Below are 14,764 nucleotides of genomic sequence, written 5' to 3' on the forward strand. Positions count from 1 at the left end.
GTATATTTAGCATATGATCCTTATTGTCTAGGAAAAAAAGACTTGTCATATATAATCTTGAGGATTTATCCGGCGTCGAGGCGATCGACGCAACAAACTATCTGGTGCTGCAGCCCTCATGTTATACGAGTCGGAAGAAAGCTTTCAAAAGCCTGGAAACATACAAATATTTTTGTTTCAGGTGGGTCAACCAATGAGTATCAAAAGAAGCATTAAATGGCTGTCGACTTGTTTCTGCCCGGTGAGTAGTGAGTTAACTAATCTACGATCGCTAACGCTAACAAGCTAACTAATGTTATTTCTATGAGCTTGGATCTAAATGATTTATTTAGATTTTGTAAACCCAAATTCACGCTGGAGTTGTGTATAGTCACATCTCACTGTGACTTGCATTATGATCGCTTATCTTTATAATTACTATACTTATAACTTAGTAACTGTCCAATAAAATATCTGAAAATACAATTTAAACGATGCGATCCTTACCTGTTAGAAAGTGGTCGCTACAAACTGGTATTGTTAGTTTCCGCACCTCCTGTTTCTAGACGTGGATTGTTGATCCACTATTCTTGTCTCTTTTCCGTAAGTTTTTTTTTTAATTTAAATTAACTCCTTTATTACCTTCAAAACACGAAAATACGTTTATCTTTCTCTCTGTTAGAAAGGTTGGAACTACCGTATACGACACAGATTTTAGGCATTTTGAGGCTGGATCAACAGAAGTAAACGGGCTGCATTTACTTCCTGACCCTCATCTGCGTTGCGTGACGTCAGCACTACGTCATCCACAACCCAGCAATAGTGGAAATAAAAGTGCATGTCCCCTGAATACACCATTATCACAGTGCAACATGGTGGTGGCAGCATCATGCTGTGGGGAGGTTTTTGAACTTGTATCCAAGTAATAATTTGTGACAAGAATCAAATGTTTTACAGATGTGCTCTATTGAATCTTACTAAATTTGATTTATTGTATAAAGAATAATGGACAAAAAGTTTAATCGTACCAATATCAGTTTGGATTTGAAAGAAAACAGAAACAAACAAGCACAACAAACTGAACTGAGTAGAACTGGTTTAAATTTTAATGGGTATTATACAAGTTTTCTGAAAGGAAAAGGAAAACACTGAAACAAGAGGTCAGTGAAAACCCACTTCCAGACCCCAGAAAAGTACAGGAGCATCAGCAAATTAACACGGATACCGCTATTATACTGTACCCAACAAATACTGAGCGAGGGTATCGTAATGATAAGACATGAAAGTGTTTCCTGTCTATTACACATGAGAGCACCAAAAAGGTTCAAAAACCATCGGAAGGTCTGAGTTAATCTGTGACGGAGCTGGAAGTGCTGAGAAGTATATCATATATTTGTGAGTTTTTGGTCAGAGGTGAACTATATACTCTATAATTCATCAAATAATTAATCTATAACATCAAGTGAAAGGTTTTAAAGTTCTTTTGGTGAGAGAAACTCACAACTACTAATAGTTTCAATTGATAAATCTACCCAGCTTGATGCTCTGTGACTGCGGCAACAATCAAATTGCAGTTCTGCAAATTCAAATAGAGTCTCTCTGTCTTTTTGGTTTCAAGTAAGAACGAAAAATAATATGCATAATCAACTTAAGTCTGGGGCAAGCAAACATACCATACCAACAAACATCTTATTTACAATACTGTATTTACATCAGACGGTATACTGAGGGAAAAGTGAATTTAATTTCAGAGCTCGTGTTACTTTCTGATTCTAAAAATGTAACAGGGAGTACAATGCTAGGTTCTGTCTTTAAAAAGTGCAATTACTTTTCTCAAAGTAAAAAAATAGATATCCATATTTCGTATATATGTAAAAATGTTTTTCATACAAACAGCCACTGTTGATTTAAGAGCCCTAAAACCAGAGACCAAAAAGAAAAGAAACCAAAAAAAAAAAAGGTCGCTTTCTCTCAATAGGCAGCGAATTATTGTAGGTTATAAATTACTTAAAAAGTCAGAAGTACCATTTTATAACATTAACAGCTGTTTAGGACTTTTTCTTTAAAGGAGTGTTATTTTTTTTCTTTACTTTTGTAAACTAAAGTGGGCAAAACAAAACCAAAAAAAACATCCTCTGCATGGCTTGGGAGTGAAAAACAAAACAAAACCACAACGAGCAACAAAAACTAGTACTTACATAAAATACCTAGGAGCTAAACAATGATGAGCACGAAGGCCGCCCACCGAAGAACCGCCAATACTTCAGGTTTATATCAAATACAAAAGGTAGATAAGCTGCTATATATGTTCGTATACGGTTGTTTTTTCTCTTGCTGGTGGAACTGAGCGAGAAGTTTTCCTTAAAATGCTCCACGTGTTTCTGGAAGTGGAGCAGATGCCTAGTGGTAAGCTTCCAGTGGTCTGCAGTGACACCTCGGAGTGGCAGAAGACGCTCGTCGCCCGCTCCCGTTCCACCAGTGGCAGCCGGTTCCTTCCCTTCATATTCAAGTAGTGTTGTGTTGCTGTGTTTCTCAGAATAGCTTATACCGAAACCAAAACTCTGGGGCAGCGCCAGGAGGACGGCTCGCTGAACCGGTGTGTGTTTATCGCCGAACAAGTCTCTCATAGCTTCACTCTGTTACATGCTCATGCTTCTTTCCAGTTCATGTAGTGATTTTTTTTGTCATATTCTCATAATAATATTGATGTATACTATAACATATCATATATGACAGATTTATTTCCTCTACAAAAGTGACTTTTTATTTATTTTTTAAATTTCCCAACAGAAGCTCCTTTCAATTGAGTCTCTCCGTCCAGTTTTCTTTCTTTCTCTCTCTCTCTTTTTTTTCATTTTTTATTTTACATGTGCGTGTTTAGGATCCTCTGCTGGACTGTGTGGCTTGGCTTTTTGTGTCTTTGTGTGCGTCCTTGCTCTCTCTGGGAGGGCTGCTGCTGGCCTGCAGGGCCAGCTGGTTCTGCAGGTCTTTCACCACGCTCTCCAGGCTCTGTCGAGCTTCTCTCTCCTGCTGAAGTTCCTGCCTCAGCTGCTCTCGGTCGGCCTCCGCCTGCTGTAGCTGCACGTGCAGCTCCTCGATCTGCGCAACAAAACCACACGTGCATAAACTTTGTTAAATCAATTTGTAAATACATGACTTTAAAAAAAACGTTTGAAAAAAAAAAAAATCAGCAAATTTGTTCTGTCCATGAGTGACAGGCCAAATAAAAATTAGATTAATTGACAAACTGAATTTTTTGTCCAATATGCCTGATAAACCTAACAAGACATAATCATTTCATATCGGTTGATATAGATAATTATTGATTAAATTTTTGTTTTTAATATCTGACAATCTTCCAAACTGGAGGCGTGACCTTCCCTGTTTTATCCAGTTTTCACGTCACAACGTTGTTTTTCATTTGTAAGCAGTCATGAGGCACAGCAGTGAAACCTTCAACAGCTACTGTTGAAGGTTACTCAACAGGTCGTTGCTAGGTAACCAAGGAACGCATGAGTTGCTAGGTAACCAAAGAGTGAGAGAGTTGATGCCACCAGCCTTCATTAGCTGTGCTGTTAGAAAATGGCCAGTTAAAGTCTTTCCTTTGCCTATATCTCCCAGAATGCTTTGCAGTTCTGGAGCAGAGTTCAGTGAATATTCTTTATATTGAATAGTCCCTTAAAATTCAAATTCACAAATATTTTACTGACCCCCAAAGGGAAATTAAATATCGTTGTCACTCATATAATTATAATTCTTCAAAGAGTTATTGAGGTAGTGATGGCTGTTAATTATGTTGTATGTCTATTGTAATTTATTGTTATTGATTTATTGTCCCGGCGTAGTCTAATGTAAGCCTTGTTATCTGCAGCAGCTTAGAAAACCTTCTCATTTTCATACTTGGAAAATGTTCCTAGAATTAATAAACCAATAATTTAACATATCTTTTTGTGAAATAGATATGGGCGAAACAAAAACATCCTAAGCACATGCACATCAAACATGCCAGGCCTACATTTTCAGCTTATCCTACTGCTACTCATTCATTTCATTGTGATTTTCAAACTCTGCTCCAGCTTTGATCAACAAATGAAAACAAAATTGACCAAATGTTGTTGCTGTAGTTGCTCAGTAGTTTCTAAACAACAACAATAACCATGAAAAGACCTGATGTTGATACTGAGTGTCAGGGCTGAAATAATTAATCGGACAAATTGTGATGGATTGGTTATTGTAATAATTGTTGACTAATTTAGTAATTAACTGGATTATTCAAACTCAAAAAAAAAGAATAGTTGCAGAAAGAACGACACTCTCAGAGCAGTAATTAAGCAAGAAAATCTGCACAAACAATATTTACAATAAACCTTATTTGTTCAACCCAGAACTCCTGCATAGTTTTAGCTTCACTAAAAATCTCCTATTAGCACCATTTGCTATCCATTTATTAATCAGTTAATTAAAAAATAATGAACAGATCAGCCCTACATTGTATTAAAGTCAAGCAGAAAGGGTTGAGCTTTTCACATAACTATAACTGCTCCTCTTCCTAGTGATTCGGTGGCGTTGCGTACCTGAGTGGAGTACTTGACTCGAAGACGTTCAGCCTCACAGCCCTGGTCACAAACTCGAACTTGTCTCTCTCTGTCCAGCTCTCTCTTCAATCGCCCACAGGATTCCTCTGCGTCCCTCATCTTCCTCTCCCAGTCCACACGGAGGCGCTCAATCTCCTTCCTCAGGTTGCGCTTCGCTTCGATGGCGTCGCGCAGGCGGCCTTTCTTAGCCACCCTCACAAACTCCAGCTCCTAAAAAAAATCACAAAGATTTGGGCTTGTTAACACCGGCTTTCATGCAGCAGCCTCATTGGCACCTATGTGTGTGTTTTTAAATGGACTAATGCTTTATCAAAGTTGTATAATCTCAAATTGAAAACCCTGATTAGAGATTTATGCTGTATTGGGAAAAATGTAATGAAATAATTGCTTCCTATATGCCTTGTGTCCCAAATAAATACAACAAACGTTACTTTTAAAAGCTAAACAGAGAGTAGTGCAGGATAAGATATTTACCCATTAAATTGACATAAAATGCAGATTTTTGGTCAAGGGTGTTCAAAGTGAGGCTTGGGGCCATTTATGGCCCCTGGATTTATTTTTTCCAGCCCCCAAGATCACAATTCAAGAAAGATTTGAACAAATTAGGGCAAGATTATGACTGTTAAATTAAAATCTTCTTACAAAAATGTTACAACATAAAGTAATCATCTTTTAGGAGCTTTCTACATTTACTTATTGACTCATACTCTAAAGTACACCTTGGTGCACAAAAATCTGCTTTTAACTGATGTATTAAAACACGGCTAAATACAGCAAGTGTTTTCAAATGAAGACTGAACTAGATCCTGTTTTTATTGCTGATAATATCTTTAAATGTTCTTTAGATGCCTTTCATTTATCTAGAAAAACATGCAAAAACCATTTGGAGATTTGGATCTATGACCCCATTCCTACACAAAATATGATCAATTTGTTTAAAGTAGTCCGTGCTTAGTTAACTGTTGAGTAATTTAAAAAAAAAAATGGTGTTTGTAGTTTAAAATAATATATTTTTTTGAGATTTTTAAGCTGCTGATTTTAGCCCATTTGACAATTTTTACACGTTTTTATACTTCCATTTGGGTTTCTACTGCTCCTAAAAACAGACCAACTGCTTAAAAAGCAACCAGTTCTTCTTTTGGTGTAGTTTTAGAAATCCTCCAATTCTTGAGTCACACTATACCGTTACCTAGCAACTCCAGCCTACCCCTGTCCGTCACCTAGCAACATTAGCATCGCTCCAGCATATTTGGTCAGTTGGTTTTTCTGCTGTATGCACTGTACAATGGCTGCTGGAAAAGGCAAGTGTTTTGTTGTTGACTTACTTCTCAGAAACCACTTGTTACATTCTTGGTGGTTGTGCAGGAAGCTCTACTAATGCTTTTCAAAGATGTACAGTTGTATGATTGTGCGTGTATTTCCAGCCATCTTTACATGTGAGTGTAAACGTTGAGTTGGGGGGCGCTGGTGGCCTGCAGCAGCTTATTTTGATTTAAAGTGACAAACAGCTCAAAATAGGCTTAAGAGACTGGAATCTCATTATCTAAGAATAATTTTGTGCAAAATGTTTTGTAGCCCATAGAGCTACACTAACCTTCTCAAGGAAGCATCATAGATCACCTTTGTGGTGCTGCAACAACAGCTGCATTTATTGCAGAGTTTTTAGCGTGGAATGCTTTATTTTATGTCTCACAGAGTAACTATAAGGCGAGGAGTTACCTGCTGCAGGCTGCGTTTGGCTTGCAGGGCAGCCGCCAGCTTCTCCTCCTGCTTCACTCTCATCCGGACGATCTCCTGCAGGACCTTTTCCCTGGCCTCTCTGGTCTCCATCCCAGCATACAGCATCTGCCTCATGGTCTCGATCTCTGGGCCAACCGGCCCCGACTGCCAGGGAGCCAGATCCTGGGTCTGCGGAGGCCTCTGGGGAGACAGGCTCTGAGAAACGCCGCCGTACGCCGCTGGAGGTGAGGTCAGGGAGGAAGCTGGAACCGGACCTGAAGAGATTTCAGAGGAATGTGGCAGAAAATATTAGAACAACAACAAAACAAAAAAAAACAAAACCCAGTGAGTTTTCCGTTTTCTTTAACTTTTAGTTCTTCTTTCGAACACCAGATGGCGCAGTTGTTCTGGAATCACCCTTCAATAGCTGTTCTGTGATTCATCTACTTTGCTTACAATGAAAGACACTTGCAACTAAAAAAAGTCTCTTCATGGACTGGTTGTGTAATGCTGAACTTATTTCTTCTTTAGCCTACCGTCATCACAGTCGTCCACGTCGATCTCTCCGTCCGTGTCCATGTCCATGTCCTCGGCCTGACCAGAACACATCGAATGGGTCGGTTTGCTGTTATGTGGCTCTTTTATGGAAATGTTTTTGGATCCTGAAACGTGGCTGTCGTTGGGATGGAGCGGAGGGGAAACCAGAGTCTCACGATTCCTATTGTTGGGTCTGTGGAGAAAGTATGCATAACTCAAATATTCTGTATTTTATACGCGCACACTAAAACAGATCTGTTTAGAGGACTCACCTCTCAGCTTCCTTGTGAGGTACCGGTTTCTCCTTTTCCACGGCTTTTGGAGACCAGGGGCGGAAAGCAGAGGGCCTCTGTTTCAGCTGGACCTGTTTCAGATCCTATTGAGAGCAAAAAACAACTTCGGTTAAACTCTGTGAACTAAGAACATTAAACCAGCCATGCAGAACACAGTCAAAGGCCCCTCTATTTTAAACACAGCCATGTAATTGGAGGTCATACATATATGATAATGAAATGACTGGAAGGAGAGCGAGTCTTGTGATCTTTCAGCTTTACATCGGCATGAAACGGGATTCATAACCCTTGAACTGTTTCGCCTTTTGTCATGCTGCAGCCACAACTTCAGTGGAGATTTTATAGACCAACACTGATGAGTGCAAAACGGAGACACAGAAGAAAACAGCATAACTGTGTTCAACTGAGACGAATAAAAAACAACTGAGATGAATAAAAAACACCTTCTGCTTCATCGTTCGCAGTAAAATTCAAACACTTTTCAAACATTTTACACTTTTTCTAGCATCACTTTGGAGATAAAACAACACAAATGAACTAAAAACAGATTCACTAATAAATGATCTGATTTATTATTAAAATGTATCGGTATTCTACGTTCTACAGCAGGGGTGAGGTAAACTAAAATATAATAAAAGTTTATGTTTTTAAGTGTCTCAAACACATCGGACTAATTCAACAAAAAAAGACAAGATCAATTACACAATCAATACGTTGCTGAGAAATTAGGAATAATAAATATTCATTACAACCACAAGATAAATGACCTTCCTGCTCAAATTAAACACAACATACAAAGAAAGTTGCAAAAATTATCTAAAAATAAATGTTCTTACTAAGTTTTCTAAGGGTTTTAGCAAATACAAATAATTTTGGTAATTTTAAGTAACCTTAAACGATAAAATTTTAATCTAATTTAACTTCAACAGCGAGAAAAAAAACTGAAAATGTTTGTTTTCAGCTGTAAATAAAATTTTCTAATTTTTGGCTTTTAATCAAATGTTAGATTGCAAATTAATACAAAACTGTGCAGTTTGAACATCAAGCACTTTCAAGGACTTTATAGAGAAATCAAGCTCTTTCCAAACCTTGAAAACACCTAAATAAAATCCCAGGATTTTTATGGATTTAAAGCACCTGAACGAACCGGGCCTGCTGGAAGGAAAACCTCTGCAGATTTTCTGCGAACTCCACTAGGTTATGTTTCAGCATTTCCCTGTTTTCAGCTCCAGCCTCTCTCTCCCTGTTGAAGCATGATGCTGCCATTACCGTGCTTCGTCATGGAGGAGGTGCGTTCAAAACGACTTAGTTATTTCACCAACAAAGTTGTGGGTCTCTGCAGCTCATCCAAAGCTACCATGAGCAAGTTTTCACTGGAGTCGGTTTAATTTTATTTTTTAACTGACGGAGTGAATATTACATTCCAAAACTTGGACTTCTGTTTTTTAACCTCATCCTGTTTTAAACTTCCTTCCTGTCTTCATGTGTCGTCATGAAGCTTTTATTTTTCTCCATCAGACTTTCACAAACTCACTGGATTTTTACTGAGGTTAAACATGGATGTCTGTTGCAGTAAGCAATTAATCAATTGATCAATTAATCACATTATAAATTACAATGATGGTTTTCTGATGATTTAGGAGAATTTAGTTGAAAGGCTTTTTAATACGGTTTCAGTTGAATTTTGGTTTTATTTCTTGCTTTTGTAGTGTTTTATTTTGGTAAAATGTCTTCCAGTTTCATTGTAGATGATACTTTACAGAATTAAAGTTTATTAGTCTTTCAGAGGGCAACCTTGTATTATTATTTTATGTCCATGAAAATGGTCTCAAACCGACAGTATTGAAGTTTATCATAAAATCTTTAGGGCCAGTTTTTCAGACAGGTCGACTCTACTCACTAATTATGTGACTTTTTAATGCAATCTCTGAAACTGGATTATATTTAGAGGTATAAGAGTAACACAAATAAATGCCACATGATTCAGTTTTATTTGTAAAAAACAAAAAAGCACGCGTCATTTTCCTACTTTCATGTTGTCACATTAATCATGAAACAAAGTTTATGTAAGCTGACAAAATTAAAAAAAAATGTTCATGGGTTATAAATACTTCCTTTAAGATGCTGTAAAGCTTACAAACCTTGTGTGCAGACTTGGACATGGACTGCAACCAGTCAGGCTTCCTGTCTTTGTCAGATGGCGGAGACTGTAATTTGTCAAATTTGGCCCTCTTGGCCAGGATCGGGCTGGGGGACTGCAGAGAGAGGCAGAGAGTGGAGGTTTAATCATCGACATCCTCGCAGAGATGAAGTGCACACATTACATCACAGAGTACAGTGGATATTTCAAGAGCCTGCAACTTCTAAAAACTACTGCCCTGTGACTGTGAAAGGTGTTATTCATGAGAGGCACACAGATTTGTCAGAACATGAAGAGATGTTTCAGAATTCCTTCCCACAGTAAATAAGAGACGGTCATGGAAAGGGAGCAAATTATAGAGCCACAGTGAGGCAAGGAGGATGGAAGATGCGTCTGTGTAAGCATTCAATCTCTGGGCTTGGCATGCCTGCATCTGTGTGTGTTTTTGTGCGCTTGTGTGTGAGCGGGCCTTTGAGCTGAGCAGACACTCAAGCTGGCCTGGCTGGCAGCCAGCGTAGGGCTACACTGCTGCCTGCCAAGGAGAAGAGGCGCCGTCAGGTGGAGCAGATCGACTCCCCGAACCACAGAGACACCGCAGTCCAAAGGCAGACAGGGAGGAAGACAAATTAAAGTAATTGCAGTCGGATCTGACTGCAGATGGGATCGCACGGTTGACGCAGAACTGCAGAGTCATGTGCAGTTCGGGGGCATTCTCAAAACCAGAGAGGAGTTAAAGTATCCGTCTGGATGCAAAGTGCTGAATCCTGTAAAAACTGTGGCGTTCCTGCAAGCTGCAGGATGGCTAACCTGCTCTCAGCCCTCCGGTCTGCACTTGTCAGACAGAGGATGTGTTTACCTAGTCAGGCGCAGAGGCCAGCACAGACCTGCTTCCCGCTCTCTTACTCACTACTATGACATCCTGCCTGCAGGAAGGGCCAACACTCCCATCTTCCCGCGTGCGATTCAAGAGAAATGATTACTTCCCTTCAGAAATCCTCAATGAAACACTCTCCTGCAGGTTTATGTGTGTTTGTGAAAATCTTTATTGCTGCTTTGCTGTAATCATCTAAAAATAGAAATTTTGCGAGAAGCCTGGCTGGTAATGAATCACGTCTAGAATGGTTTTCTACACAAGGCCACGCTCTGTGCATGTGTGTGTGTGGATGCAGCTGTGAGTGGGACGTGTGGTCAGGTGGGTGGTTAAAGGAGTGTAGACACGTATGTGCATGTGGGAGGGTGTGTGTATTCATAGGAGCGTGTGTGTCTGATGGAGGTGGAGGTGGTACATTGGGTCTGGCACAGCACACCTAAAATAAAGACAAAAATGTCTCATATGCACTGTAAAAAGGAATTCAGGAGGATGTTCAATATTAGTCATTAAAATTATTTAAACTTTTATCCAATGTGAGTTTTTAATAGCCAGATTTAGGCAATATGTCACAGTTATTTTCCATCATCACTTAATCACGATAAAAAATTTTCCCTCCTAAAAGCTTCTATGTGCTTATTCCTCTGGTGATGTCACATAAGGCAGCTGACCAGAACTAGTTATATTTTTATTTTACTTTACGATTTTTCCATAGAGCTTATCTTAAATATTCAAAAGAAAATGCACGCTATTGACTAGCATTTCCAATCAAAGCAGCCAATCCAGATTTGGCACTGATCGTTTGTATCAACCATTAGTGGAAATAAGGACGATTATTAAATTCTGTGGAAGTACTTTGATTGTTTCCATTATTCTTTTTAACTCATATTAAGATATATTTGGTTTCTGAAATAATAAAACATGTAGTTGTAAATCAACATCCAGCTCAGGCATGTGAGATAGAGCCCCTTAAAACTTAAACATAGATTCAATTCTTTAGTCTTTGTTAAAATCTGGCAAATGGTTAGCATAATGCTACACCCACTATGTTTCACAGTAGAAATTGTGTGTTCAGAGTGTTTCTAAATTGTTATTTTGTGAATTAATATATCAGTTGGATAAAAAAATTAAGAGAGATATAAGATTTTGTGGCTCAGAAAGTTCCTGTTTTGGAGCGAGAATTTTGGCTTGTGTACAATTTTAACTAATTTAGCTACACAGTAATACAAAAGACAAACTCGCTGGTTAAGTTATGTAGTAGCTGTTACTTAGCTGTGGTTTTCAGGAAAATCTTTAATCTTTAATATGCTATATACTGTTATAACAAATTTTAAAAGTTTCAGTTTTAAAACCATATTTAGCAGCTTAATAAGAATGCTAACATTAAGAACAGATTTTCTTGCTAGTTAACATTTTAACCTTGAGGTAGTTGTTACTGATAAGCAGCAAATCTTAACTGTGGTTGCCAGAAAAACATTTAACCTTTGATGGATCAAAATGTTAGAATAGATTAAAAAAGTTAAGTTTATATCCATCTTTAGCTAGCTTAGCAACAGCTACAGTTAGGCTTTAGCACTTGCTAATTCAAACTTGTTAGCAAGCTGAGCTCAGCAGTTTCATATTTCTATTTTAGTGACATTTCATATCTTAATCACAAAATAATAAATATCTTTTTGTTTCCAGATGGTCTTAATAAAATGGTCTTAATAATTTATTCGAATGTCTTTTAGCTGGGCAGTGAACGGCTTGGTTCAAGGCAAATTTCTCCTCAGGCAGACAAATACAGAGACTTTAAATATGATTAAAATATACCCACATAAAATCTATGTCAATTGTGAAACCTGTTAAACTCTATTTTATCAGAGCAAATCACAATGTAAACATAAAATAACTGGAAATAGTTTTAACAGCTGTTTAATAAATAACTCCAGTTAAACATACGCAATGATAAATTCCCGTTTTTATTTGCTTTGTATTTACAAGTGCAGGCTTAGCGCTTCATGAGGTGTGCATGTTTGTCGGGACACTCCCCTCATGTCTCCACCTGTCTAACCAGTCGCCACTTCACACACCTTTCACACACAAAGCTCCGTGTTTGTTTTTGCTACTGTAGGTTAAATCCTTTAACCCAGACCTCCTCCAGACTGCGTCCCACTCAACGGCGACTCGACCCCTCACCTGTCTTTGGGTCCAGGCCAGTGGTATTCTAAGAGCTGCCGGGCCGCTGTAATCAGACTCTGTAATTACTGACGTGACTGCTGTTTTCCTGACAAAGGATGTCTGCTCGTCTGGTACTATTTCTACCCTGAGGTTTCCAGCTCCAGGAAGGCTGTGAGCACTAGACATAATAGAGCCAGAAAACAGACACTCCCAGACACCACAAGGGACCTGCTGGCTAAATATGACACTGACCTCACAGGAGAGCAGCCGCACAGGCTTTACTCACCACCACATCATAGACACAGCACGGCCGCGGAGCCATAACAGCCTCCCCGCACATCCTACCGCCTCGCGAGTCCCACAGGGCCCGGATTGGACATGCATCCCTTTCTTTCCCCTCACACTGGAAGGAGAGGGAGACTTCCTCTGAGGAGTTTGCTTTGGCTGCGTCCCCTGTGGGAACTGAGTCTTGAGTGGGAGGGGGAGTGGGCCAGAAGCGGGGGACCACAGAGGAAGCACTGAGCCGAAGGAATGTGTATTTGAAGGCCAAGTACAGCCTCCCCTTTCAGACTCCATTCAAGCATTGCCCTTTTCAACTCGCTATTGTATGATATTTCTTTGAGAAGCAGTAATGAGGGAGCAGTTCAAAGCAAACCTGTGGGCTAAACAGGGTCTAATAGCAGATGGGCAAGAGCAGACATGCATTATTTTTTAATTAGTGCTATATAACAGCAAGCCAATACTGTACAAGCACAAGGCCTTGGCAATTTTCATGCCAGCGTGACTTATAATCACACACACGGCTCACTGCAAACACATCAACATCTGAATGGAGATCCTGCTGTTTATCCAACCTGCTGAATAACAACTTGAGGCTTTTTTCATTTCTGATAGAGGAGTGTTAAGTATCTGTGCTGTGCAAACCATTTTGTACTTTGGCAGAGCTTCAGAAAACAGATATTAATAGCAAATTCTGATAATAATAAAAAAAATTAAAGTCTTCCAATAAAGGATGCCCAATTATTTGCCCTTGATTGGTTATATCACAAAAAAGAATAAGATTTTACTAATGCACAAAAGACAGAATAAAGCTAATGTCTCCAACGCAGAGGAGACGACTTATAAAAAGATTACTCATAAGGATTAGTGAAAGAATACAGTCAAAGCATGATGGCTGTAAAAACGCTGTAGGTCTGACAGGTTGTAACAAGAATGTTTCCCAGTAAAAACTAACACTAATTCTGGCTGCTACACCCTCAAACTGGAGCAATTTCAAACCTAAAACTTATAAGTTAAAAGAAAAAAGGGCAATCTGACAAACACAATACAAGAGACAGCCTTGCCAAAAAGCATGGTGACAATAAAAATATTAAATCTTTTCATGTGAAAAAGTTAGAGAGGGAAGTAAATACTGAAATTCTCCCTGGAAGTCGTAATTCTGATTTATAATGGCAGATATTCTAGTGCAACATGTGATCTCCAATCCAATATGGCTGCCTGGTGTTTTAATGTAACAAAAGTTAGTGAAAATATTCATCTTACATCTTTGTGTGTCATTAAATCACTCACAAAAACCAACTAAAACTAAAATATTTTAATCATAAAGCTACATTTAGATGTAAACTAACAATTAATTTACATCTTTAAGACCGAGGTTTTTTTTAAAGTTTACATCTAGACTGAGCGGTTTTACGCTTTTGAATTATATTTAACACAAATAAAATATGCAAACTGATGACTATATACATTTTTTGAGATACCTCCACAATAATATCACTGTGTGTAAAAGTATGTATGAATCTTTATGTATCTTAGGGTTAAAAGTTGAGAAAATAAGATAAATGCCAAGATAAATTAAATGGAAACAACAAGGATTGTTTTTTTATTAACAACTGCGATCTTATTCAATAAGTCTGTAAGGCATAAAAAGATCTGTAGATCTTTATTTGTTAAAATAAAAAAATACCTATTTGAACAATAATAACCTAACAAAGTCCTGGATTTATCCATGTGTTTGTGCGTCACAGACTGAGCAGCGCTAAACTGAATACAATTTAATATGTATGGTTACAATGTTTATATTTAACGAAGTGGCTTGGCGTTTTTTTAAGGATCAGTCTAATTGTTTTAGAGTGGCTACGTTTTGGTTTTTAATGAGAATTGTTGTAAATTAACTTCAATATTAGTAATGAAAAGACACAAAAAAACAATCTTAGAAAATCCTCACTTTCCTAGCAAACACCCAAGTCAAACTTGCCACTCGCAAAATGGCGGATGCAGTGACATAATGTTTCTACTCGGCAATGAAGCCAATGTGGCGTCTCGTCTTCTGTATTGATGGAAACTGTTTATCTTGGCTCTGTAACATGGCACAATCCATTAAACTAAACAAGTTTGACAATAAGCTTCTGACAAACTCATAAACAGATGGTTTGAGAGTTTCCTTTTCTTTCCTGGAGCTGCAGCTAAATGC

The 14,764-nt window shown here is 38.4% G+C and overlaps 1 protein-coding gene across 1 annotated transcript in view; it reads right to left on the minus strand.

Moving 5' to 3' along the window:
* Positions 1-1,062: 1,062 nt before the first annotated feature.
* skib (v-ski avian sarcoma viral oncogene homolog b) overlaps positions 1,063-14,764 on the minus strand; it is a 53,493-nt gene continuing 39,791 nt past the window's right edge. The window contains exons 2-7 of the mRNA XM_008408634.2: positions 9,265-9,378; positions 7,103-7,206; positions 6,830-7,023; positions 6,294-6,568; positions 4,554-4,784; positions 1,063-3,078 (exon numbers count right to left, since the gene is read on the minus strand). Of these exons, the coding sequence (XP_008406856.1) occupies positions 2,857-3,078; positions 4,554-4,784; positions 6,294-6,568; positions 6,830-7,023; positions 7,103-7,206; positions 9,265-9,378 (1,140 nt within the window). The 3' untranslated portion in view covers positions 1,063-2,856. The remainder of the gene's footprint in view (positions 3,079-4,553; positions 4,785-6,293; positions 6,569-6,829; positions 7,024-7,102; positions 7,207-9,264; positions 9,379-14,764) is intronic.

The sequence above is a fragment of the Poecilia reticulata genome, linkage group LG5, assembly GCF_000633615.1.
Source record: "Poecilia reticulata strain Guanapo linkage group LG5, Guppy_female_1.0+MT, whole genome shotgun sequence".
In the NCBI taxonomy this organism is placed as follows: domain Eukaryota; kingdom Metazoa; phylum Chordata; class Actinopteri; order Cyprinodontiformes; family Poeciliidae; genus Poecilia; species Poecilia reticulata.